General features: G+C 45.0%; 1 protein-coding gene and 1 long non-coding RNA gene across 9 annotated transcripts in view; one reads left to right on the plus strand and one right to left on the minus strand.

The window, feature by feature from the left end:
* PPARGC1A (PPARG coactivator 1 alpha) overlaps positions 1-25,193 on the plus strand; it is a 638,569-nt gene that overhangs the window by 538,089 nt on the left and 75,287 nt on the right. For all 8 annotated transcript variants that reach the window (XM_072809006.1, XM_072809042.1, XM_072808984.1 and 5 more), the window contains one exon: positions 5,040-5,219. In XM_072809006.1, coding sequence (XP_072665107.1) covers positions 5,040-5,219 — 180 coding nt within the window. The remainder of the gene's footprint in view (positions 1-5,039; positions 5,220-25,193) is intronic.
* On the minus strand, positions 8,420-15,333 carry LOC140623080 (uncharacterized). Its single transcript, XR_012022752.1, has 2 exons — positions 14,722-15,333; positions 8,420-11,645 (listed from the first exon to the last, which is right to left on the minus strand). It is a non-coding gene; the product is annotated as an uncharacterized lncRNA (long non-coding RNA).

Here is a 25,193-nt window from a genome sequence, read left to right on the forward strand (position 1 = left end):
ACTCCAATAAGTTTGCTATTTTAAGGTGGCTCTGAGATCCCTTGAGCAAATCAAAGCTGAGCTGCTGTCACCCATATCTGTTGCAGTTGGAAACTCTTTCCATGTGCCTTTGGCTCTGTTTCTACTCATATGCAATATTTATGCTCTAAGATATTGATATGAATCAGAAGCTGAAGTCTTTCCAGTGGTGTTTAGTGGCCCGGTTGGAAAAATGCCATTTCTATTTATAATAAGATGAAGATAAAAATATTAAAATGGATGTGCTCAAATATAGTCAGTTTTGACTCTAGTCCGGATTTTTTTTTTTTTTTCCTTCCCTCTTCCCCTCTCTTCTCTGTTCATCAGACAGAGAACTCACAAAATCCTAAATAATCCTGCTAGGCTATTTTAGATTGCTTTCCCCACGGCACACAGCACAACGAGGCTGCTTCCTTTAAAACACCTAGATGTGGCTGAAAGATTTGGTCAGCAAATAAAAAAACCCACCCGTGCCTCACGGTGCAAGGTTTTGCACTAGCGTCGGTGGCAGGGAAGCCAATGGTTAAATCTGCCCGGACCCGGAGAGCCGCCTGGAGCCGGAGAGAGGAGTGTGTGCAGGGCTGTGTGTGGGGCTGCTCGCTGCTTGTGTAAAAATAGACGGCCATACATCAATTCCACAGTCTGTGCTGGCCACGATTCATACAGGGGGAGAAAAGCCAGCCGTTTCCTCCTAATCTCTGGAGCCTACGGTGACTAACAGGGGGACGCAGGACCGCGGCGCGTTTGCATTCAGCACAGGGGCACGTTCTCGGAAAGTTTGGGCAACTTGGGGAAAGAAGCTAAACTTTGTGTGCACCGCGACGAGCCGGAGCCCGACTGCATTGCACGGGGGCTCGGAGCTGCTGCCAGGAGTGTGGCAGAGGGCTGCGAGTGCTCCCCCCGGGTGGCTGGGGGCACGGCGGGTGAGGGGGAGGATCGAGTGCCACACGTGATTAGATTAAATAAGATGTCCATGTGGTGCAGCCACACACATCTGAAGTGCAAACGGTTGGGCCGGCCGGGCTGCGGTCGCTGCTCCTCTGCGGCCAGGCGTGCCCTGGGTCCCTAACCCTGCACCGGGCTTGCCCATGTGGGCTCGGCGGGCCCTCTCCTGCCTCGGCCCATGGTCCCTGCGGATCCCGGCCGCCCTTCCCTTGCTGTGATTTCTTGGGCAGGTGGAAGAGATCCAGATGTTCCGTAGGTCCCGCCGCTGTTGTGAGTCGGGGTTGCAGGTGGCTTCCAAGTCCCGACTGTCCTGCAGCGGCCGGGGCGTCCTGTGGCCGGCAGCGCGGGGCTCAGCTGCTATACTTTCATTTTTCCATCATGTGTTATTCCTGATGCTGTCGGGAGTCGATATGGAAATGTGGAGGATTTGTTTTACTCCCCGGGATGCCTGCAGTCGTTTTCAAGGAAGCGTCCGAAGCACTTAGAACAGTGGCCCTTTCATGCTTTGCTGAAGGAGGTGAGCTCCCGGGCTGGGCGTCCGGCCGGGGCCTGAGCCGTGGGCCGGCGGAGCCCGGCCGGTCGCCTCTGTTGCACCGGAGGCAGCGAGCTGCTGGAAGCCCTGCCTCCGCGGCGGCGGCTCTGGGAATCACCTCGGCCAGCCTGACAGATTACGAGCAGCAGGTAGCATGGGCAGCTTTCATTTTTTGAATCGTTAATGTTTGCTGTCATCCTAAAACGTATTATGCCCTTTTGCACATAATGACAGGACAGCGCAGTGGTTAATAAAGGCCTGTATCACTAGAGCTACTCGGAGTCCCCGGTGTTTCACAGTTTAATGAAGGTGATGTACAATAAGGTTACCAAGATTGATAGAGACAATTCACATGCCACGCACTCCACCAAGACTGTCATTCTTTACTGCCCCCCGCCCTATTCCCTTTTCCCTGTCCTCACGAATTTTTTTTTTTCCTAAGAAGTAAGAATTCTTTTTTTTCCCATTAATATAATTAATGTGGCCAAGTCCACTCTTTCTTCTCTCTCTCTTTAAAATTTACCATCAATGGCACCAAAACCTCCAAAAGGTTAATGGAGAATTATACTTAATTATGATGATTCATTATCATCAGTGCAGTTAAGCTAATTTATTGTCTGCTCCTTAACTAAGAGAAAAGTCTGTTGGGGTGAAAAAACGTACAATAATTAGCCTTTTGTGTTTAGTGACTGCTTTATCCTCTTAAATCTTATTATAAAATTAAGGCTACGGTTGTGAAATAGCTGTCATAGTTGCAAAGAGGCAGTGGAATGTGTCTCTGTAATTGCGATAAAGCACACCTGTTACAGATGTATAGGGAAGCAGTAAATATCAGCATGTCAGATGAGGACAGTTACAGGGCTCGGACTGTTAAGTCTGGCATCATCCAAAGGCCAAATATAAATTAATAACAGGAACACCTGCTACCACTAATGTGTTTTAGATTATCGGGATAATGCCACATTCAGAAACCCTGATTTTATTAGCGTGTCAACATTGGCAAAAACACAAGCACATTTTCAGCCATAACCTAAGAAGCAAAAATGAGAGAGAAAGAGAGGGAAAAGAAATGTTATGAAGTAACAGCACAGTAAATAAAATGCCAGAAGTTGATCTGGTCTTTTTTTTTAATGGTCCTTAAAAGTTACTTAAGAAAATGCATGTTCTCAAAAGGGTGGAGGGGTCTTGAACAAGCCGTGCCTGGAGGAGGCGGGCGAGGGGGGAGAGAGCAAGAAGCTGCTCACCAATCCGGAGGGCACGCCAGCGTTCCAAGGCACTACGTTAGGTCCTCCACGACGGGAACCAGATGTAGAGCTCCCGTGTTTTCTACCTTCATTTTATTTCTTTGTTGCTGTTTTTGTTGTCTATGCTTTTCTGTTTGAGGACTGTCCCGCAACGAAATCCTAGTGGGTTTTGCACCATTGGGAAAGTTATCCCCTGGTCTCTGAACCGATCATGTCGTGGAAGAGTTAACACCGTGTGCTTGTACCCGGAGGATAAGCAGCGTGGGCACCTATGGAGGCTGGGAGGTGTTACACCCGTAACCAAAATGCAAACCTTGCACCCGAACAAAACCTTCCCCCCCAGCCTGGCCTCTGCTTACTTATAAACCTAGTCAAGTACACCGATCTGCAACTTTGGGCTACTCCGATAATAAAAATGTAATGAACAATAAAACGATAAGGAAAGAGTTTAGGTGGAGAGGATTGCCCTTTCTTTTTGCATCACCCGTGTGCCCGCGGTCTGGGATCCCACCGGGGCCTGGTGGTCTTAGGGAGGAAGCACAGTCATCTGCAGGCTGCTCCCAGCCTCTCCCCTTACCAACTGCTGACTCCATTACCCGGTACCTACTCCTCAGCGTGGGGCTTATGATCATGCTGCTGCATATGACCCGTGGAATGTCGCCTGCCAGGGATGACAGGGGTGCTCGAGAAAAAAAAAAAAAAATCTGCATAAAACTTATTTTATTCAAGATCTAAATGTCACGCGGGATCTTCAGCTTCGTGCTCAACTGCTGCCTGGATGTGAACAACTGCACAGCATCTCTGCTGACCTTGGAAGGTAGGGCTGCGAGGCTACCACTTCAGACTGTGTGCCTGCTGAGGTAGACACCTTGGCTTGCAGGTGGATAAAATCCTGATGGCCCTGGCCTCACCAGACCCCCTGCAGTAGGAAACTTCTACAGGGTTCTTCACAGTATGTGGGGAGGAAATCACCCCGACTGCCAATCTGAGGCTAGAAGCCCACCTCTTTGCTAAGGTGGTCCACGTTTTTCAAGAAGCCACAGTGTGGGATGACGGAAAGACCACCTACTCCCTGCAAGGAAGTGAAAGGAAGTGAAAGACTATTCCAATCTGACTATTCCAATTCCTTGCTGACAAGCAGCCCGGCCCTAGTATGGGCTTTTTTAAACCTCTCAAAATATGGAAATCATGTAAAAACTCCAAAGAAAAGTAGTTATTTTGAGTTCACTTAGAGAATAGTTAGGGATACATAAATGATGGGAAAAAATACAATTGTGGGACGCTATAGTGGTTTTTCCTTTGTAGATGTCAGGCAATCCCAATCTTACACACACACACAGACACACACACACACCCGCACAGTTGCAAGTTAAACATAATGAAAGATGTGAAGATCATACAGAAGAACTCTGACTTTTGTCCTTAAGGAACTTACTTTTTTTTCAAAATATTTATTTATTCATGAGAGACACAGAGAGAGAGAGAGAGGCAGACACACAGGCAGAGGGAGAAGTAGGCTCCATGCAGGGAACCGAGGTGGGACTCGATCCCAGGACTCCAGGATCATGACCTGAGCTGAAGGAAGACGCTTAACTGCTGAGCCACCCAGACGTCCCAAGGAACTTGCTTTTGCCCTGTGGAAGATGAAGTGCCGAAGCTCATGAAAAGTCAAGTTAAGAGCAAAAGATTAAATTGACAATACAAGAAAACCATAGACCAGTTGACGGGCTTGGGCTTGCGTCATCCGTTGCTGAAGGAATTAGAGGATTCAACTGGTTACGAGGAGCGTAAGTGGGTGGAGTTTTCCTACTAGAGTTCTCATGCTTTTATTTTTCATTGAGCAATTATTTATTTTGTGGTGGTGGCAAATCCGACGTAAAAATCAAATTTGTATCCTTCCGTCAAAGAGATTATACTCTAAGGGTAGCATAAGATTCTGCATACGGTTAACTGGAAAACAACTTGAAACTCATTAAGCACTAACTGTCAAAAGGGTACAAATTCAGTTGGTTTCTAGCTGGAGGCATGAGAGAGGACTTCATGGAAATATGGCACTTACCAAGAATTCGGAGGCAGAATTTTGGATGGAATGGGTCAGGCACAGTATCTTTTAAGAGCAAAGTAAGCAAAGGAATTTAGGAATTTTTTTTTTTTTTTCCTTCTTCTGGTGACTAAAACCCTGGAAACCAGCTTTGGTGGTGTGGTTGAATTAACCAGGCTTAATTCCTATCACATGCTATTGCAGTTTAATAAATTCCTGCAGTTAATGAAAGCTTTTTTTTCCCCCCTGCCTCCTGCAGTGTGCTGCTCTGGTTGGTGAAGACCAGCCTCTTTGCCCAGATCTTCCTGAACTTGACCTTTCTGAACTAGACGTGAACGACTTGGATACAGACAGCTTTCTGGGTGGACTCAAGTGGTGCAGTGACCAATCAGAAATAATATCCAATCAGTACAACAATGAGCCTTCAAACATATTTGAGGTAAGGGCATCCCTTGGTGAAAATTAACTTCTCATTGAACTTGGCTTGGGCCACGATATGATCGTTGGCCTGAAAGCGTAATGGGTTCTTAACTTCGTTGTCATCCAAAGACTTTTTCTCACAGGTAGGCACTTCTGATTTTGTGGAGAAACAGTGTTTGCAAAACTAAATGCATTTCGTTGTTATTTTTTTTGAGGATTCAGGGGCTCAGGCCCCCAACAGAGTGCATTAAACTGTGTTGAAATAGTAAGGGGTTGTGAAAGAATTCGTGACAAAGGAGAACAAAAGTCTAAACCTGTTTATTCCTGTCTATTTCCCACAGAAAAGGGCCTAATGTAAATTAATGTGAAATGTAAAAGAATGCAATGTTTTTTAATCCAAGAGATTAGACGTCTACCTTTATTTGCCTCACCAAGTAAGTGAGCAGTTATTATTACTGTTATTTTGTGACCAGACTTCTGATTTCTCTGTGTCATAGAAACTTTGAAACCCAGCTATTCTAATATTTACTTAGAAATTAGTAAAAATTCGCTTACCTTTCAATAGTGAAAGTTACCTCCCAGGCTCCAGACTCTTATTATAAGCCTACCCTATAATAAGGAATGTTAATCTACTCCTATTAAAGTGTTACTTTGAAAAAAGAAGTTCTTTCTCACAAGATCAGCGCTCATTTACTTGAAAATAAGCGGTTTCTTGTAGGGACAAACATCGAATACTCTGGCAAATGAGCTGAATAAGGACTGTTAAATCAACTACTTTTCAATATCACAACCACCCGCACCAGCATCATCATCTGATATCCTCGCCCTAATATGTGTCAGGCTCCATGCAAAGCACCCTAAATGTATCTTTCAAGCCACCAGCAGAGACATTTCTTAAACTTCAATGTATTTGGTTGAAATCTGGAGTCATTAAGAAAGCCAATTTTACAATATTTATTGAGTTTTTCCAGCACCCAGCACATAAAAGGCACTGAATAAATGTTTATTGAGTCATTAAGAAAACCAATTTTACAATATTTACCGGGGTTTTTCAGCACCCAGCACACAGAAGGTGTATTGAATAAATGCCTGTTGACTAATGAGTGAAGAGTGACTATAGTAATATTAATTAATAACAGTGATAATGAACAATAACGACAGTGGCCAACATTTTAAGATCCTCTGTGCTCTGTATGCGTCACCTCACGCATCCCTCCAAACATCCTATTTTTTTAGGTACCCTAAGAATCATTCCCACTTTCCATAGGCAGACACCGAGTCTCAGAGAGGTTCAGTGATTTTCCCCAAATCACACAGCTAGCTGACAAATAAAGACCAGGGATTTGAACCCCAAATTGATCTGACTTCCCAGTCCACATCGCTGATAAAAATAGAGTAACAGCGAGGTTGGGTGACAACCATCCCCTACAAAGACATACCAAGCTGCTGTTTTGCTGAATATATTTAAAAATAGAACAGACTCGTTCCTTTCAGTGTTGGTTGACATGGAAGCAGGGATCGCCGGGGGGAGCCGAGGTGGCTGTAGGTTCTGGCCACAGCTAAGATTTTCTAATACGTCTGAACAGAGTCTTCGAAGGGTGCTCAAGGCGGTGGGGTCAGGGCTGGGGGGAAGGAGCCCTGAAGGTCTGGGGTTGGTTACGCTTCCCAGGCTTCTCGGCCGGGTCTTAGAAAGTTCATGTGAGGACTTGGCTAGTTAGAACTGGTAAATTGAACATTCCTCATTCAGTACACTTGTCAGGCGACAGGCCCGTTTTAAGTCATGCTGCATTAAATAAACAGTACTTTAAAAAATGTCCATCTCTATAGACCTCTTATCTAAAAATCGGCTATTCCCTGTTGGGTGACTGCCACGCATTTCGTAGACGGTGGTTAGGGAATTACTGAGACGTGGGGGCCGCGGGGGAGGTGGAGCGCATGTCATGGGAGTCAGTGCCTCCCTGGTGGGCTACTTTCAAAAAGTCCCTCCTCCATGACCTTGTGTCCCCATATTTCATGCTGTGGCATCTTCATGAGGTACCTTGTCATGTACACCTCGGGGGGACCTGGTTCACCAACGCGTTACCTATAGATGCCTTATCCCGTCCGAAAACACCCCCTTTGCTTCCTTGTATGACTCTCGACCACTGATAGAATTGTTTTCAATGCTCTAAAACACAAAGTTCATTGAATTTAGTTTCTCATTAGCTCATTTTAAACCAGTGACTCTCAAACCAAAGCCGTTTGGACTCCCCCCCAACCCGGGGACCTTTAGCAGTGTCTGGAGATAGGTTTGGTTTTTTTGGACTGAAGGCAAGAGGCTGCTACTGGCATCTCATGGGTAGAGACCAGAGCGGTCGCCAACTCTCCTCCAGCAAACAGGACAGGTTCCCACGACGAGGAGCTCTTTGGCCCTAAAATGACAATACCGCTGGGGTGGAGAACCCCTAAAAAAATAGCCACTGAAATTCCCTTTTATAAAAACACCCGAGAGGAAGTGGGCAGCTTTCAGAGAGAAGATAGAGTTAAGATACAGGATATGAAGAATCAAAAGCCACATAACATCGTGGAGATGCCCTGGGATTGAGCTGTCAGGAATTTTGTTAGTGACAGCGAAAGTGACCGTTTAGATAACCTGTAACAGTTTTCCCTGATGTCACAAAACTCCTTCTTCTTTGTCTGTGCAAAGGGTAAGGGCCATATGTGGCAACACCGAGACGCGGCCGCAGCTTCCCGAGCATTTGCATACGGCCCAGATGCCTCTACTCTTTGCCCTCTAGCGTTAAACTCAGACAGCTTTTCTATAAGGTTGGGGGGCGGGGTGTGGAGCAGAGGTGGAATTCGAAAATTGTGTCTCCCTGGGAGGCAGGTCCCCAGGCAGCACAGTAACCCTCGAGTGGCCGCGGCCCTGGGCGGCTTCCTCCAAAGCAGCCTCTCCCGGAAGGCCTCCCCCGGCCTGTGCCTTTAAGCCTCTCCCCGTGGACTTTACCCAGGCTCACTTTCCTCCAGTTCTCAAAGCCCTGCCTCATCACATTTGGGAAGGCCTTGTACTCGGGCAAGCCAAACAGTCACGGTTTCCGCCACCTCTGATCTGCCAATAACAAGCATTACCTACCTCCGATTCCCAGAATAAAATAAGGCACCGAGTAGCTGAACATGCTGCCTGACTTAAGGTAGCACCTCGATGACAACCCTGAAGACTGGCCCCCGGGATTCTGAGTCTTTTTTTTTTTTTTTTAGATTTTATTTATGTATTTGAGACAGAATGAGAGAGAGAGAGAGAGAGAGCAAGAGCAAGCATGAGTTGGGGGGGCAGAGGGAGAGGGACTAGCAGACTCCCCACTGGGCAGGGAGCCCGATGCAGGGACTCGATCCCAGGATCCCGGAATCATGACCTGAGCTGAAGGCAGATGCTTAACCCACTGAGCCACCCAGGAGTCCCAGATTTCTGAATTCTAATCAAAGCCGAGAGCGAGGGGGGTATTTAGAGATCCATATAGGATGCCAATAGTTGACAGATAGTATAGCCAAATGTTAGCACCTTGGGAGTAAATAGAAATCTCTTCCTTTGGCCTCTTTTGTACATTTGATCTAAGTTTAATTTTTTTTTTTGACCTCGTGTTTTAGTTTTTTTTTTTTTTTTTAAGTTTTATTTTTTTTTTATTTTAGAAAGAGAGCACATATGCAGGGGGAGGGGCAGAGGGAGAGAAACTCAAGCAGACTCCCCGCTGAGCTCGGAGCCCGAGATGGGGTCTCGATCTCACCACCCGGAGATCACGACCTGAGGCCCCACGAAGAGCCAGCCACTTAACAGACCGAGCCAGCCGGGCGCCCCTATTTTTGTTGGACTTTAAAAGAAAAGATGAATGTGATTGAATGTCCCACACTGGGAGAGTGAATTCCTCAGCGGGGAGCAAGGGATGCCAATACGCCGTTGTCCACGTTGGTTGAGAAACTGGACACACAAACAGGAATCACTGCTTGCACAACAACCTGTGTTGGATGTGTAAATGCAGGTGACCAGGTTCTATTCAGAAGCCACTTAGAAAAACAGGACACAGGCTTTTCTAGGTGCAGTCTCCAGTGAATCCGATCCGTGTGTCAGGAAAACAGGATGCTATCTCTGGACCGGTAGCAAGATTTATGTTTCAGAATATTGCAACATAACTTCCTTCCCGCTCTTGCCTTTGTGCATTGTTTGAAGAAGGAGAATAAAGGAGTGCTTTTAGAGCATGGCAGTACCTAAGGATGGGTGGCCCGGGATTAGTTTAAATAGCACGTTGGCCCTTGTGGTCACCATGGGCCACCTTGTCCCCGTTTCATGTAAACATCTGCTTTCAGTGCCTCCTTGACACAACTGCATGCGCATCTTCCATTCGTTTGTGTGTTACCTCTGAGTCCCACTACTTGGGGTTCTTCAGAGCATGGCGAGTGAGAAGGTGGTTGTCTCTAGGTCATTACTCATAACACGTTCTGAAGTCTGCCTTTGCTAATAATGGGGGGACAAGGGCCCACAGCCGCAGCCAGCATTCATGTGGGGTGATCACCGGGACGCTGGGTCAGGTCTGAGTCGGTGAACTTTTGTGGGACCACAAGTGGGGGGTGCTTTCCCGTTATCCATGAAAGATGTCCTGTCATGCCAAGGGTGCAATGGTAGTTGGAAGCTTCCAAGAATATTTGGTTATTCTGACGGGAACACAAGAGATTTTATATTTCTTCTTTGGACTTTCTATTGTTTTCTCATTTTTTTTTTCTAAAATGGGCATATATTATGTACGTTTCAAAGTTTTTTGTTGTTGTTGTTTTGTTTTAACTTGGCTATTCAAATGACTCTGAGTATTTTGGGAGCGGGGAACTTGCTTGTCTGGGTCACGGAAGTGTTTCTAGATGTTGTGTTAGAAGACGACAGAAAGTAAGTACCCCAAAAATATTTGCAGCAGAATGAATGAACTGACCAAGACATCTTTACTGATGATGGGAACCTCAGTAGGTGATCTATAATTACATATAGAGCACAGAGGATCTGTTTCCTAGAGAACCTAGTTTGGGAGGTCAAATGAAGAAATGTGAAACAGTGAGCAAACAACAAAAGACTGCCTGTACTCGTGTACATATGTGTGTGTGTGTTTCTGTATATATATATATATATATTTCTATATTAGCAATTAAAAATAATTTAATACTGCCTATTTATGTGTATGTGTACATGTATATTTATATACAGCGGGTTATATAATATATATATATTAGCAATTGCCAGACTGCGTGTATGCACATATACAGGTGTAGGGGTGTGTGTGTGTGTGTGCGTGTGCGTGTGTGTCCTAGCTAAGGAGGGAAGCAGCAATAAAAACATCATCAAGGCTGATCCAAAAAAAAAAAAAAAAAAGAATGAAATGTTTCCACAGGGGGAGCATGACGGTGAGGAGCTTGATTTGCCCAAAGTGAAATATGTACTGATGGGAACGACAGGGGTAGGAGAAGCAGGTGTGGATTTAGGGTGGGTGCAAATTACAGCAGACCCCCGGGAACCCAACTGGGAGCGTTTCGAGTTTACACAGTAGGAATTAGGGTGCCAGTGAAGATTCTTAGTGCTAGAGAGCAATATAACGGGATCGTATTTAAGAGCGTGCCAATGCCCCTAGCGGGAGAGCCGTGGGCAAGCAGAAGGCGGGAGGAATTGGACGGCAGGCCCTGCTGCATTCCGAATCCCGTGCAATGCAGGTGCGGGGAAGGGACAAGGTGACAGCAGAGGGGATGGTGTCCAGGGAACAAAGGCTTGAAGCATCTCAAAGGAAATTTCCATCAGCCCTGATGAATATGAGTTAGGTTAGAGAGGGAGGTGGCAAAGAATGCTAACTCACAAATATTCCAAAGAGAATCAGAACTTCGTAGATCTCTTCCCGGTTACGTTTCTGCTCACCTTTAGGAGCTGAAGTTCTTTCTTAAGACTTGTGAGTCGTCTTACAAAGGGGCTCTCCGTCTCTCTGCTGCCTCAGGGGCAGAACATATTTAACCCAATCCACAAATTTACGTGGTGTCTGCTTTTTTTCACTTGTCTCCTTGGAGGAAATTCTGCAGCCTTCCATGGTAATGAATTCCTGCTCCTGACTGTGCCTGTGGTCAGAGACTTTTCTATGAATGGCAAACCTCTTGGAATTCTTAACAAAACAACAGAGAGGAAAAACCCGTGTCAAAACCACCTCACCTTAATTTTCATCATGGAGAGAATAAATTCTCCTTTGTTATTCGGAGACACCGAATTAGTTGGCAATAATCACTTCTCGGAGGTTCCTGGGATTTCCAATTTGCAATCAATAAATGTTTGTCATTTGAATGAAATTTACAGTCCCCAACCAGATTTTTGCCACACTTGGCGATGACACTTAACGGAGAACATCGACTTCAAGGAAGAAAATAATAGCCATTTAAGTGGGGAGATAATTGGCTGTAACATAAGAACATTGAAAAATGTTGAAACTCATGGAGACTTATGGAGTATTTTAAAAATTTATGTTGTACTTATCTTTGCATTTGTAGTCTACCACAAAATTCCAAATTCTGGGTATAAATCAGTTAGATGTTCATCTTGGAGAGTCACAAATCAGAAAGCAACAATCTGACCCAGCCTGTGTGCTGCTTTATTTTCCAGCGTCTACTGTGGGCTTATCTTGCAGGGGGGACGACATAGTGGGGTGTGTGTGTGTGTGTGTGTGTGTGTGGTCATCTACACACCTCAGTTAAAGACTGTTTTAGACTTCTTGCCTTGATAACATCTGCCCTATCTCGGGAACATCTGGTTTATCACCCTGTTTCCTCCCTGCCATTATGCTGACCACTGGGAAAATAGGGCTCAGGAGTCCGGGCCCACAGGGCTCTGTCTACAGGCCCCCGCCCCCGCGAATAAATCGTAGGTGCCGGTTACATGACCACCTTCTACCCATGCGTCACTCGCCTGCCGTTTGCCTCTGGTAATGCAAGGTGTGGTTAGGAGAGGTGAGGTTGGCTGCCGTTTTTCTTGGAAGTCGATCCAAACTTGCAGTTTGGAAAGTGAGAATCTATATGTTTAATTAGGCACAATGATTGTAGAGTGTACTGTTGTGTGTTGGGGGGGGGCTGTTTTTTTATGTGTTTTTTTTGTTTTTTTGTTTGTTTGTTTGTATGTTTTGAGAAAAGACCAATTATTTCATGCCAGATACTCTAGGTGCTTCCAGTTGTAGGTGAGCCATTTCATGAATGTACCTTGTTTTGTTGTTGTTGTTGTTGTTTTTTTGTGTTTTTCCCACCTTCTGGATTCACCAGAGGGTCATTTCACCACAAATGACTCTGCCTAGATCTCTCTGGGGCCAGACAAGTGGAGACCCACCTTCACAAGGAGGAAACACCTAGAGAGGAATCAGGAAAAAGTGGCTTATGGCCTCTTAGATTTACTTGAAAGATACTCGTGGAGGCTAAAGTGATCAACATTCAGGATGCTGGATTGGACAAACTGTCTATTTGTATAGCAACGGTGTGTGCTTGTATAGTAACCTTACACATATGTCGCGTCTGTTTGTCCATGTCCCCCTGTCTATATGCAGTGTCGTGGAGACACAGCCCAGCAGATGGCTCACCTCTGAATGAGATCAACACGCAAAGCAGATAAAAAGATGAACTTTAGAGACCGCCTTGTTAAACAGAGAGCCAAATTGCTCTACTCTTCCCTACCCCAGACTTCACATTTTTAACAAGTTTAATTTGTCCCTCTAATTATGGGCCTATCCTTCCATCAATGAAAACTTTTATTGCGGTTCTCAGAAAATGAATTGCCTGCGATGTAAAACAATTTCGTAAGGACCATTTTTTTCCTCTTCTTTTTTTAACCTCTGAGGTTGCTTTCGAGATTGTGTGCTCTGACGTATAGTTCTGAAAGCCAAGCAGGATGCTGTATGTTACGTAGCCTGCCGAAGATGCTGAATTACGAGTGGCTAGAACGAGAGCTGGGGAAAGGGGAAGAGAGGTACACGATGAAATAAATACACCCTCTCGTTCTTGGCAAGGGCAAAATTTTATGAAGATAAATGACTTCTTATCCATTACGCCATTTGTGCCAAAACAATGATCAGAGATACTTTTGTGCCTTTTCTGTTCCCAAGTGATAGAATAATTTGCATAGTTGGAGCCTCTAAACACTATCACCTTGTAGATCTGCCCATCTCCATTACTACTGCAAGTTATTCATTCAAGGTTTGCGGCCGGATGGGTTAATGAATTACCAGATCTTGCGTAAAATGACTTGGCTTGACTTTTAAACAACTATTTTTTCCTTTTTCTTTCTTTCTTTCTTTCTTTCTTTCTTTCTTTCTTTCTTTCTTTCTTTCTTTCTTTCTTTCTTCTTTTTTCTTTTCTTTTTTTTTCTTTCTTTCTTTTTTTTTTTTTTTTTTTGGCCAGTCTTGTGTTTGGTGTTAATTGGCTCTAGGGACCAAGCCTCCGATCAAGTTTTTTTTTTTTTTCTCCTCCCACCAGAAGTAGCTTCGTTCAATATCCTACCACCCCCCCCCACTCCCCTTTGTCATTCTCTTCCAAACTTAGGCTCGGAGACAGTGGGTTCCAGGAGCTGCTGCGTGCAGGCTGATAGGGCCTGGAGGAGGGAGGAGACTCAGTAGCCAAATCTTTGGTAGCTGAGGCCCTTGCTTGTGCCAAATCAGCATGATTTATCATCAGAGCCCTGTCTTCAGCACAACTAAGTTTAGAGTGAGTTCCTCGGTGTTCTTCACACGATATGCAGAGCTGGAGCTCTGAACTTTGAAGGAAAGCCTCAGAGCAATTTGCAAAGTGCTGGTGCTTAGTGAATACTAAATTACATTTAGGAAATAGTGTGCTGTTACCAGTTATACTTCATTTTTATTCTTGACACAGACACCTAAATCAGAGAACAGTAACATTTCAGAGATTATGGAAGCAGTTTGGGTATGTTCCAACACTATAATAGGATCAGAATTTTAAGGCCTTTTGTATTATTACCAATAGTCACTTAGTTTCTGCTGCAGTGTACTTTGTAGGGAATTACAGCTTTTACTAAAAAGATTAAAATGCTATTATGCAAATGATTGCAGTATGTTATTATGTTTACAAATTAACATCCATGGCTCAACACACAAATTAACTAACTATTCTATCTATGTTATTAAGGATTTAATAAAGTAACTGTTAATAAAAATGGGTAGCTCGGAACACTTAATAGGAAACAATTGTGATTTAACACAGAACTTGAGCATCGTGTTTAACGTTCTAGGTGATATAGTGGTAAAATCAAGTTGAGCAAAGCACACGGAGGCACCGGGACCGTGTGAACCGCAGACCTGCTCATCTGAGAGGCTGATGGCTGCGAGCGAAGTAGCTTCAGGCTGCGATGTACAGTGGGCAGCACATCAATAAATCTAAGCAAAGCACACAAACCATCTTCTATTAATAAATAGTTCATTGAAATGATAATTGCCCTCCCTACGTGTTTGATATGTTCCATGCACGCGGAGAATACTTACATTATTCTAAAATGGAGCTCAGAGCAAATTTCGATGTTGGCGGATGAGATTTAGCTGCAGACTATCGCCGTGTGATAAAAGGGGAGAAGGCTAGGTTCGGACTAAGATGGCTTTACAAACAGGCTGCAAATTGCTATTCCTGGCTGCTCATAAGAGATCATAAAAGCAAGGAGATAAGAACCGCCAAGGTCCCTGAGAAATGAATGTATGTGATTATGTTATCTTGTGGGTTGGATTTACTAGACAGACCGACAACACCTTTGCTTTAGTCCAACAGGAAAAGTAGAGATGCAGGATTTGGACAGCAAACTTTGTTAGAATGGGGACATTCCACAACACTGTAATTAAAATGCTTCCAAAGAGACCCAGGATTCCAGTCACTGAGTCCTTTGCTAGATCTCAAAACGAGAGCGAGAAGTATTACCCAACACGAAGCCAACAAACAAACAAGGACACAAAAGAATTGCTCTACAATCCTGGAGGAACTTGATTGATATTTCAAATGTCCGGGGCTTGTTTTTCTTAGCCAAGTGAGAGTGTTGGAGACTCCTATGGAAACTGTAGCCTTTTTAGGTCAACCTAAAAATAAATAATCAAATTAAAAAAAAAAAAAAAGAATAAATCAACAATTACCTTTTCAGGTCTACCTAGAGAGGACAACTAACGTGAGCTTCTTAGCGGGAATATCTGGGCCTACTCAAGAAACATGAGCAGGGAAGCAACCACAAACCTGGTCAAGGTTTGTGTCCTTGCATACAATGCAAGCAATTTATTTTGTTCCGAATAGCACCTCTGTTGTTGGAAAACTACTTATGCAAATTTTTGATATCTAGCTTTAGCAAGGCGCCTGGTTCCTTCATTTCCTTCCACATTTGGATAAATTGTGTTGTTCTTCACTCTTCCAAATTTGTCCTTGTGGAAGCGAACACTTGCAAATTGGTTGAAGCTCGCTAAGGGAAAGAAAGGGAGGGGAGCGGGAAGAGGAGGGGAAAAAAAAAAAAAAAAACCTGCCCCCAAACAGTTGCTGGGACAGCTTCTGATCTGATGGTCTGTGGCCTTGTCCCGTTCCCAGGCACCTGATCAAGAAAGTGGTACAATTCTGTTTTGCAGGCATTCCGGAACTCTTGCCAACATTTACCTGACATGACCAAGGTTTAAAGTACTTGCTGTAACTTTAGGCAGCGTAGTGGAAATGTGGATATGTGCACCTGCGTGTGTGTGACACACTTCCTTTTTTTTTTTTTTTTTAAAGGAAAACAAAGTGATACTTGCCATACAAGGGTGGTAAAATAATTAGTCCGGTAGACAAATGCCTTGGCCCATGTTTGAACAGAGCTTTAAGGACACGGTGTTCTCAGCAGCCACATATCTAAATACAAACCAGTGTCAGCTGCCATGCAGACCAGAATGTAATAGCCCGTTCTCACATAGGTCATCGCCAATCCATTTTGGTCACACCGCACATCTGTGTCTGTGCGCTGCAGCTTCTTAAGGTGGTATTTGGACTTCATAAGAACACAAACAACCAAGCTATAAATTCCCACTGCTGGAGTTATTTTGAATAAGTGTATACTGTTTCATATTTATAATGGTGAGGCTTCATAATATTCACAGCGAATATATAACACCGATCAGTTCAACAAGCATGAAATTGTATGTTGTCAACTTGTCACATAAATAGAGTCATATTCAGGCCTGCGATAATGTTGAACTAACATTTTTTTTCCCCCACAGTTGTCGAGAGGGTCACAAAAAAGTGGGGAGGTAGCACTTCCTTCGGGTAGATCGACAGTCAGGGCCATTGTAAAGTTGATATTAGCGTTGATGGGTCCCTTTTCTTCCCTCCCTCCCAAGCGCTTGTTTTCCTTGGGTGAATGCTAATTGGCTAATCTGGTGTGTTTCTTCTGTCATCCAATGGTATCATTTTCGGCAAGTGCTAGAAAGCTTTTTTGGGTTGTGGATGTGTGAGTGGCTTTTTCTGTTCTCCTTTAAAACAATTTTTTTTTTTTTCTATTCTTGGAGCGCAAATCAGCGCTAATTGTCATGAAATTCTCTAGCTCTACTCTGGCAAGCGTTCTTGTTGTCTCTGCACCTCAGTTAACTCTTAATTCATTACCAGATCACTGGTGAAAGCTCGGCATTTTGGGTGAACTCTCCTGCTAGAGAGGATTTAGAGAGGGGGAGAAAGGAAGTTCTTGAACCCAAATTGCACCTAAATGAAAGGGGAAGAGAGGACAGAGGGAGCGTGTTCACCCGGAGCTAGGGAGGAGCTACTGCAGAGATCACTTGCCACAGCGGCTGATATTTCTGTACCAGAGGCAAGAGAGGGAGCCGATGCCCAGTACTTTTTCACTTTTGAGAAATTCTTAGATGTGTTCGATCCCCCCCATCTCAAATGCCCATCCTCAAAGGGCCTGAAGACAAAGTGTTGCGGGCTGGGTCTGCAAGCACGGTGGTTTATCCCATGAGGTTGCTAACTCAACACCTCAGGGCCGTGCATGAGAAGGCAGCTATTAGCAAGCATGACTTCTCCCACCAGCCTTTTCATCCCATATCACTTGTGATATAGGTGGTCACATTTTCTCCTCTGGTTTCCAACTTTTGCCTAGTTTCGCATGACCTCATGCTTCTGGATCTTAAAAGTTCCTCTATTACTTATTTACCCATCCATCAACAACTAATGCTTGTCGACTGCTAGCGTGCTCATGTCCTTGCCGATTTCTGGGGAGGCAGTGGTTGAGCGTAGACACAGTCCATGGCATCATGAAGCTCATGGTTAGTGGGAAAGACAGGTCATTAAAATCAAGTGAGATAAGCTGTCTGATAGAAGAAGCGAAGCATTGACTTTCTCCACCTGCTTGTTATCCTGGTCATCGCTAATAGATCAATTCTCCCCTTCTCCGAATTGGTACACTTATCATCTTCAGGAAGGCCTTTGCCTTGAGGTGGGATTTTTCTGGAGTGCATTTCTCCTAGTCACTGGGGACTTCTATTCCAAACCGAGAGCCCCGGCATAGAGTCCAATAGGCCCAGGGCAGTGGAATAGAATATTTGAAATTGGAAGAGCTGAGATTTATGGTGTTCCACACGTAGCACATTAAGGAAAACAGCAGTTTGCCCATTGGAATTGCTGAGGGAGGACAAGAAGAAGCCAACCTAAGGGAAGAGAGCAGAGCTGTCAGCAGAAAGTTCTTTAACCTGTGTGCAAGGCTGATGTGACCAGAAAGTTGTGCCCTTGGCAGAGTGTGTGGGGCTCCTTTGGATGAAAACCATTCTGTACCATTTTAGGCCTGTTGACTTTTCTCTCTGAAAATGATATTTCTGTCCAGCCGGAAGGGCTGACATGCCTTTGCCTTGATGCGACCTCCCAATTTGTGCTTTTCTCTCCCTTGGAGCGCTCTTCTCATGGTCTCACGGGCTAGGCCTCTAGAGGGACTACTTGTCCCCTTGAATAAGGCAAGCACAGGGAGATTGTAGACCTCTCCTCTTCTTCTCTGTGGGGGTACCAAGCATTACACCTCTACTGAGCTGTACTCGGCATTTCCTGTAATACCCCGGCTTAAATCTCTTCTCCCCAGTCCTTTCCGAGAAGCTGATTTCTGCTTATGAATGGTGCTTATGTAGGGAAAAAAAAAAGGTGCCTCTATTATAAGAATGCCCTTGGTTTTTCCACGGGCTCTTGGCCTAAGGACATTAGCTTCCCTGGATGCCATTTCATTTGTTCAGATGTGAAGTTGGAGCTTCTCTTTTCCAGACATAGTTCTCCTGGGTGTCCAGGGATCCCGGCCAACTCCGATTCTGTCCAGAAATGTTCTCATGTCAGGATCCTCTTGTGTCTTGCCAGCACATGCTTAGTGGGGACACCCTGCTCTTCTCTGAGCTGCATCTACCAGCCTGGGTTTTGCTTTCGGGCCGTGCTGCCCGATGGGCAGGCTCGCCTCCTGTTTGTACCGGAGAAGAGTCTGGGCGAATGCCTGAACATTAGAATGCAATGATGCTGCCTGGGCTAAGTGACATCTCTCTCTCCCGCTGGTCCCCAATTCCAGGGCTCTGCGTGCAGCAGATTTGAGAGTTACGTTAGGTCACAGCGCCACTTTCCAGCTCCTTTAATCCCGTCACCTGGCAATCCCACCAGTAGGGCCGTGGTGGCTGCCCCGGTCCTAAAGGAATTTGTGTCAGCTTCTCTGGGACAAATCTAGTCTGGCTGCTTTGCAATATTTGTTCCAACCGAAAGTTTTGACAAAGACTTTCTGTCTGCACAGAACCAAAGAATTGTCTGTGGTTAGATGCACCGGGAGGTAACTGAATGTTGCCTGGTCTTGGCAGATAACTGAGTCTGGTCATCCACGTAGCATGATCCATGCCCCATTTAATTTGTCTTTGAATGGCAAATGTGTCTCTTCTCTGAGTCAGCAAAAGGCGTGATGATACCCTCTAACAGCACCGTGTGACCTCCATGCTGCTTTTGTGATCCAGAAAAACAATACACTGATCCCGCTTTTTCCCTTTGGTTGCCGGTTCATTTTTATTTCCAGCTACATGCTTCCTCGCTGAAAGAGAAGATGTATGTTCCACAGATAGGATGCATTTTTACTTAATCACGGCGGTTATTTTTATAATTCATATGAGGAGACCTCATTTCTTTGACCATTATTAACTTAGCATTATTAATTGTCTGAAACATAGCTGAGAAACACACCATTTGTAAAAATGTCTTGGAGAAGCCAAACCAGAGGCAGAAAAATCGTACCCTCATCCTTAATGCATTTTATTCCCAGATAAGCTTCTCCAGCCCTCACTTAGCACCGGCTTCCTTTTGTTTTACTTACAATTTAAGCCAATCTAGTTATCTGTTCTCCGAGCCCACGGAAGATTAGAAGAAATGATTTAGCAAGCTAATGAGCTGGTGGAGGCAAGGAGATCATAGCAGGAAGTGGGCCCTGACCAAAAGACAGGAGACCAAAAATTATCAAAAGTAGGCAAACACTCAAAATAGGACTGTCCGGGACTATTCAGTTAGTGGGCACATGACCCTGTATTTCTCAGGGCTGTGTTTCTAAACAGCTCCCTGTAGTCATTTTGCAGTGTGACACAATGCCACAGAAATCAACTCTCAAAATTTTTAAGATGGGGGAAATAAGGGAACGATTCTGAAATCTTTCCATTCAGTGCTTTTAATAAAAAAATTTGGTACTTGAGCAAGTCACCCCCTCGATTCCTCTGCACAAGTGCCTACGTGGATTAATGGCTGATGAGGAGAGATAAACGAGACATGTATACAAACACGCATGCATATTTTTAGACCTGGAAGATTTTCATGGAGTCTTGATAGCGTTCCGTAAGACTTTCCCGTGTAACGGCACCAAATAAGACAATACCCCATGAAATGTTGAACCTCATTGTACGATCTGTCAGATTACTTGCTCCCTTAAAAAATACAACTGTTAAAATTTCCTCTGATAAAGAGGCTGCTGATTTCTTTTCTCTTGTCAATAGTGAAGCTCTTTGGCTACAGGGCCATTAGTCAAGACAAACACAGCCCAGCGGAGTTATTCGTAAATCAGTAATTCCCCACATTACTTTAGAACGGCATCACCCGGACCTTCCCCCTTTGTTGCTCTCTTATCCAGTCCTCCAATAAACCACCACCCCAACAATGCGTAGTTCACGGGCCCATATTCATTTGGAGCACACTCAGTTGCAATATCAGTGCTATAGGTGACTCCCCCTTCTTTCTCATGTTGTCTGGAGATCCTGAGGAAGAAACCACCAACCTCAGGGCTTATAAAATAATCCTTAAAATGCGCCGTTTGATTTTAGATAAAGGAATTCAGCTAATGTACAGGACTGAGTTCCCTAAATTTAGTATCTGCCTAGAAACCCAAGGAAGGCGGTGACTGTGACTTCTTTATCCAAACTCTCTGGCCCAGCTACGCCACCTTTCACCTGAGGGGACAGAATGGACAGCTTGGATTTCTCCATGTGGACTCGGAGCTTTGGTTAGGCCGTGACCCCTCATTAATATTCAAACTTTGGCAATTTCAAAGAATGCTGTCTACCCTGACTACTGTAAGCAGCCCAGCTCCCCTGGTACTCTCTCACGCTTATCCTTTGTACGGAGGCATTTGTGTCTCCCTTCATGTCCCTTTCAGGAGTAATTCTTCCCTTGTTCAATTTTTCCCTTTCTCTTTATGGCTGTCATAATAGCCCCTGATACAGTCAGGCAGCGATGACCCTGTCCATCACTCACCTGCAAGCTATTCTTGAACTAGCGGATGGTCCCTGAGTGACCAGATTAATTGTGCCGGTGGTGGGTCTTTCCACCCGACCTTTCATCCAGTAGCATAAAAGCTGATTCCAGGCTGTGTGCAAGGCTGGCGGCCCTGCCATCTCAATGCCCTCCGTGGAGCCAAGCAGTGGAAAGGAGAGCATCAATGCAAATTAAGTGCAGCGGCAGGGAGAGAAAAAGTGTGTAGTTGGGGGGTCACCAGAATTGAAATCTGTTCTTTGAGTGAAAAGAAGTCTTAAGGAGTGAGCGTCCAGAGGAGGTTTTCCACAGACACAGTTTTCATACGCTGCCCTATAACAATGTACTATTCTGAAGGCTGTTTTGTGCGGGTCTGTGTTCAGTTGGAGCCTTTACCAGGCAAAGGATAGCCTATTAAGTCCCTACACTTGGGAAGGTACTTGTGGCCCTTCTTGGGCACCCAGTGGGCTTTAATCGTCACACGCACCTAAGAGCATCTTTTCCTTTTGTGAAGGCCTTTGAATTGTGGCAGTAGCTGTTTGGATGTAGGCTTACCGGCAGTGCCCCTCAAGCCATATTATAAACTGCATGAGGGAAAGGATGTGTCCTAAATGCTGCCCCATTACCTTGCCAGTGCCCAGGACGAAGCCACGCATGCAAGGAATTCGATCTCCGATGTCTGTTAATGGTTGGATTTGCAGTAGTTGGGCCAAATATGAAATTCAGAGGGAGAGACAGAGAGAGACAGAGAGGTAGAGATAGAGAGAGAGAATAAAATGACCTTCCCAGCCATTCAGACCAATCATGCTAAAAATAAGACGTATCAAAGATCTGAGCGCACGTTCTCCAAGAGATGGTTTGTAAACAGAGCCAACAGTGACAGCAGTATGTTGTGTGCCTGCCAGAGAGGCTGTGAACTTACCTTCTAATTCACTTGCTGCTCAGATTAAGATATCTGGGTGGTTTTAATGGCAGTTGGGAGACATGTGGCTGTGTGAAGCCAGTGTGCGTTGGCACGTGAAGACACAGTTGCACGTTTGCAATGGGTGTTGAGTACTCACTCCTGTCCCCTGTAAGAGGGGGAGTATTTCTCACATGCAATGAGGAGCTAAAGAACTGGGACTTTTCCAGGGTTCCAGAGCATCAGGGGAACTGCCTCTGCACAAGGAACCCGCTGTGTGGGGAACCTGTTGCCACGCGATGTCATGAACTCCCGGGTAACAGCCGGTTCCTTGTACACACTGCCCCCGACACTGTGCTCATATTCCCTGGCCTGTTTTAACTCTCTCAGCAGATCCAGGCATCAAGTTTTTGCAAATATTTTGGTGGTGTTGTGGTTTCCTTGTCAAAAATCACAGTGGAAGGAATTTACCCCTCGCGGAAAAATGATTGCATGATTACACAAGTTCCTCGTGCCATAGTTGTCTGGCAGTTACCTGATTTCTCGGAAGAATCCAACACAAAGGCTGGAGAGAAATGGTGGGATGGCAAAGGGTGGCTAATTTCCCAAGGCATTTGGGCTTTTCAGAGGTTGTGAATGTTTTTGTCCTTGCTTTCCTTTATAGGCTGGGATCATCGAAACCAGGGTACAAAAATAGCAAAGAGGATCCCGTTAACCTGAATTTCCTAGTAGTTTTCGTAGAGCAATTGAATTCATGGCCATTTTTGCTATTTTAGCAAAGACCTTGGTGACTTGTCTTTGTTAGAAGGGAAAGGTTTGATCAGTCCGGGGCTTCGAGTTGACTCTCGTGTTATAATTCAGTAGGCTGCTATACAGGATGCTCTAAACCAGGGACTGATTTTATTCATTCCTAAATTGATCCATTTATCAACCATGTGCCAGGTTCTCATCCAGGCACTCAAAATACCTACATGTGTGTACTCTGTGCACAGTACTTCAGACACAGGAGTTGGTTGCCTGATGAAAAAGACAGATTTAACTAATTACAAGATAATGGGGTGAATTCTGTGGTCAAGCTAAGCCATGGAATGCCATGAAGATGCAAACAGAGTACAAATGCCTGCTAAAACAGAGAGGAAGGGGCCCCTCCCTGGGTGGCTCAGTGGTTGAGCATCTGCCTTTGGTTCAGGGCGTGATCCCAGGGTCCTGGGATCGAGTCCCATGTCGGGCTCCCTGCATGGAGCCTGCTTCTCCCTCTGCCTATGTCACTGCCTCTCTCTCTCTGTGTGTCTCTCATGAATAAATAAATAAAAATCTAATACATAAATAAATACATAAATAAAAAACAGGAAAAGTGGTAAGCGTTGATAAAGTATTTAGCCATGAGATTTGATCCCATCAGAGGCAAAACATTCCCATTGACTTATAAGATGTCATCAGCTGCATTTCTCACCCCTCAGGAGGAAAACAGAGTGGTCAGGAAAAAGGATGCACATAGTAGGCTCTTCCTAATATTTCTGGCAAGGCCTGTCCACGTCGTGCTTAGCCGATCAACAGCTCATTAGATTTTAACAAAAGCAGCAGAGCTAAATAAGAATTCCTCAGTCAGGCACCCCGGGCGCTATCTCTGAGAGCAAATGTGACATAGAGAATCCGAAGTGAATTAAATAGTCAGCTACAGCAAGCCAGACTTTAAAAAAAGCCCCGAAATGACCAAAAATGGAAACATATTACAGTTATCTGCATTCACAGTACAGAACAAGTTTGGTCGTATTTAAGATAATTCTCTAGTGCCTACTATTTTTAGCCGAAGGGTAAGCTTCTCTAAGAGTCTTTCCGCATTGCAACCCTTTAACCTGGCCTAACAAACTAAGCCAATAAGCTGTCTGATGTTCCCCGTCCGTCCGGGAGGAAGAGAGATAGCTAAAACAAACCATTTGCGGGGAAAATGTTCGGCCTATCTTGTATTAAGAGCTTTTTTCATATAGATTTTTAAAACATCCCAATATTAAGTGTTGCCTGTCAGAGACCAAAATGTCAAGCTTTGCTGTTTTGAAATTGTAGGCTCGTGGTTATAAAAAGAGGATTTTATAGGCCTAGTCTAATGGAAATAAACATTACTCCATTACCTTCGGTAAAACCAAATCTTTACAGTTCAAGCTATCGTTATTAGTGTCTGTGAGAAGAAAGAAACGTTTCCAGGGGGTTTATTTATTTTTTTTAGGCAAAGAAAGACTGGCGAGCTGTACCATAGCAAATGAAAGTTTTCTTAAAGCTTTCCCCTCAGTGACTTTGCAGTGTGTAATTTAAAAGCAGGAAGCAAAGAAAATGCAGTTTTAAAACACTAGGCTGGCTATTCCTGGTATCTTTCTTTCTTACATATTAACAACCCTTTGTGAAACTATTGCTCTTATCCATTCTTCTCTGTCTCTGTGCAGTGCATGCAAACGCCTTTCTCAGCTCTTCACCGTGCACGCTTCCTTAGTGTGTGCGTGTGCGTGCCTGCCTGTGTTTTGCGCGTGGCCGTGGAGCTGCGAGCTATCCCAGTTTAAACTGTATGACCACATATGTGGACACTTCAAATCTGTTTTGTAAAAGATTTTATTTATTTATTCGCGAGAGACCCAGGCAGGGGCAGAAGCAGGCTCCCTGCGGGGAGCCCGATGCGGGACTTGATCCCGGGACCCCGGGGTCACCACCTGAGCCCAAGGCAGATGCACAACTGCTGAGCCACCCAGATGCCCCGGACACTTAAAATCTTATTTTCTACTTGGTTTACCAAAAACAGTGCTGCTCATCCTCAAAGTTTGAGATTGTTCCAAGGTCGACCCTTTCACTGAAGTTCAGAAGGCTCAACTTGTCAGTTCGGTACGGGGTAGATTTTGGCCGCAGATGCTACCTGTCAAGCCATCCTTTGCCAGATATGTATTGAGCTCATATTATATGCAAGGTTATGCCAGGGACTTGGGGGTAGGGGGGTGTAGAAAGGGGTTTAAAACAGGGCCTGGGATGCCCGGGTGGCTCAGCCGTTTAGTGACTGCCTTCAGCCCAGGGCCTGATCCTGGAGACCGGGGATCGAGTCCCACGTCGGGCTCCCTGTATGGTGCCTGCTTCTCCCTCTGCCTGGGTCTCTGCCCCACCCCCCCCCCCCCGTGTCTGTCATGAATAAATAAATAAAATCTTTATAAAATAAATAAATAAATAAATAAATAAATAAATAAATAAAGCAAGCAGGGCCTGAGTCCTCCCTCAAAGGCCCTTGTCACCCACTTGCCGAAGGAAGATACCCGTGGCCGCAGGGGGCGGTCAGGGAAGTGTGGGCCC

Source organism: Canis lupus, chromosome 2, assembly GCF_048164855.1.
Source record: "Canis lupus baileyi chromosome 2, mCanLup2.hap1, whole genome shotgun sequence".
Lineage (NCBI taxonomy): Eukaryota > Metazoa > Chordata > Mammalia > Carnivora > Canidae > Canis > Canis lupus.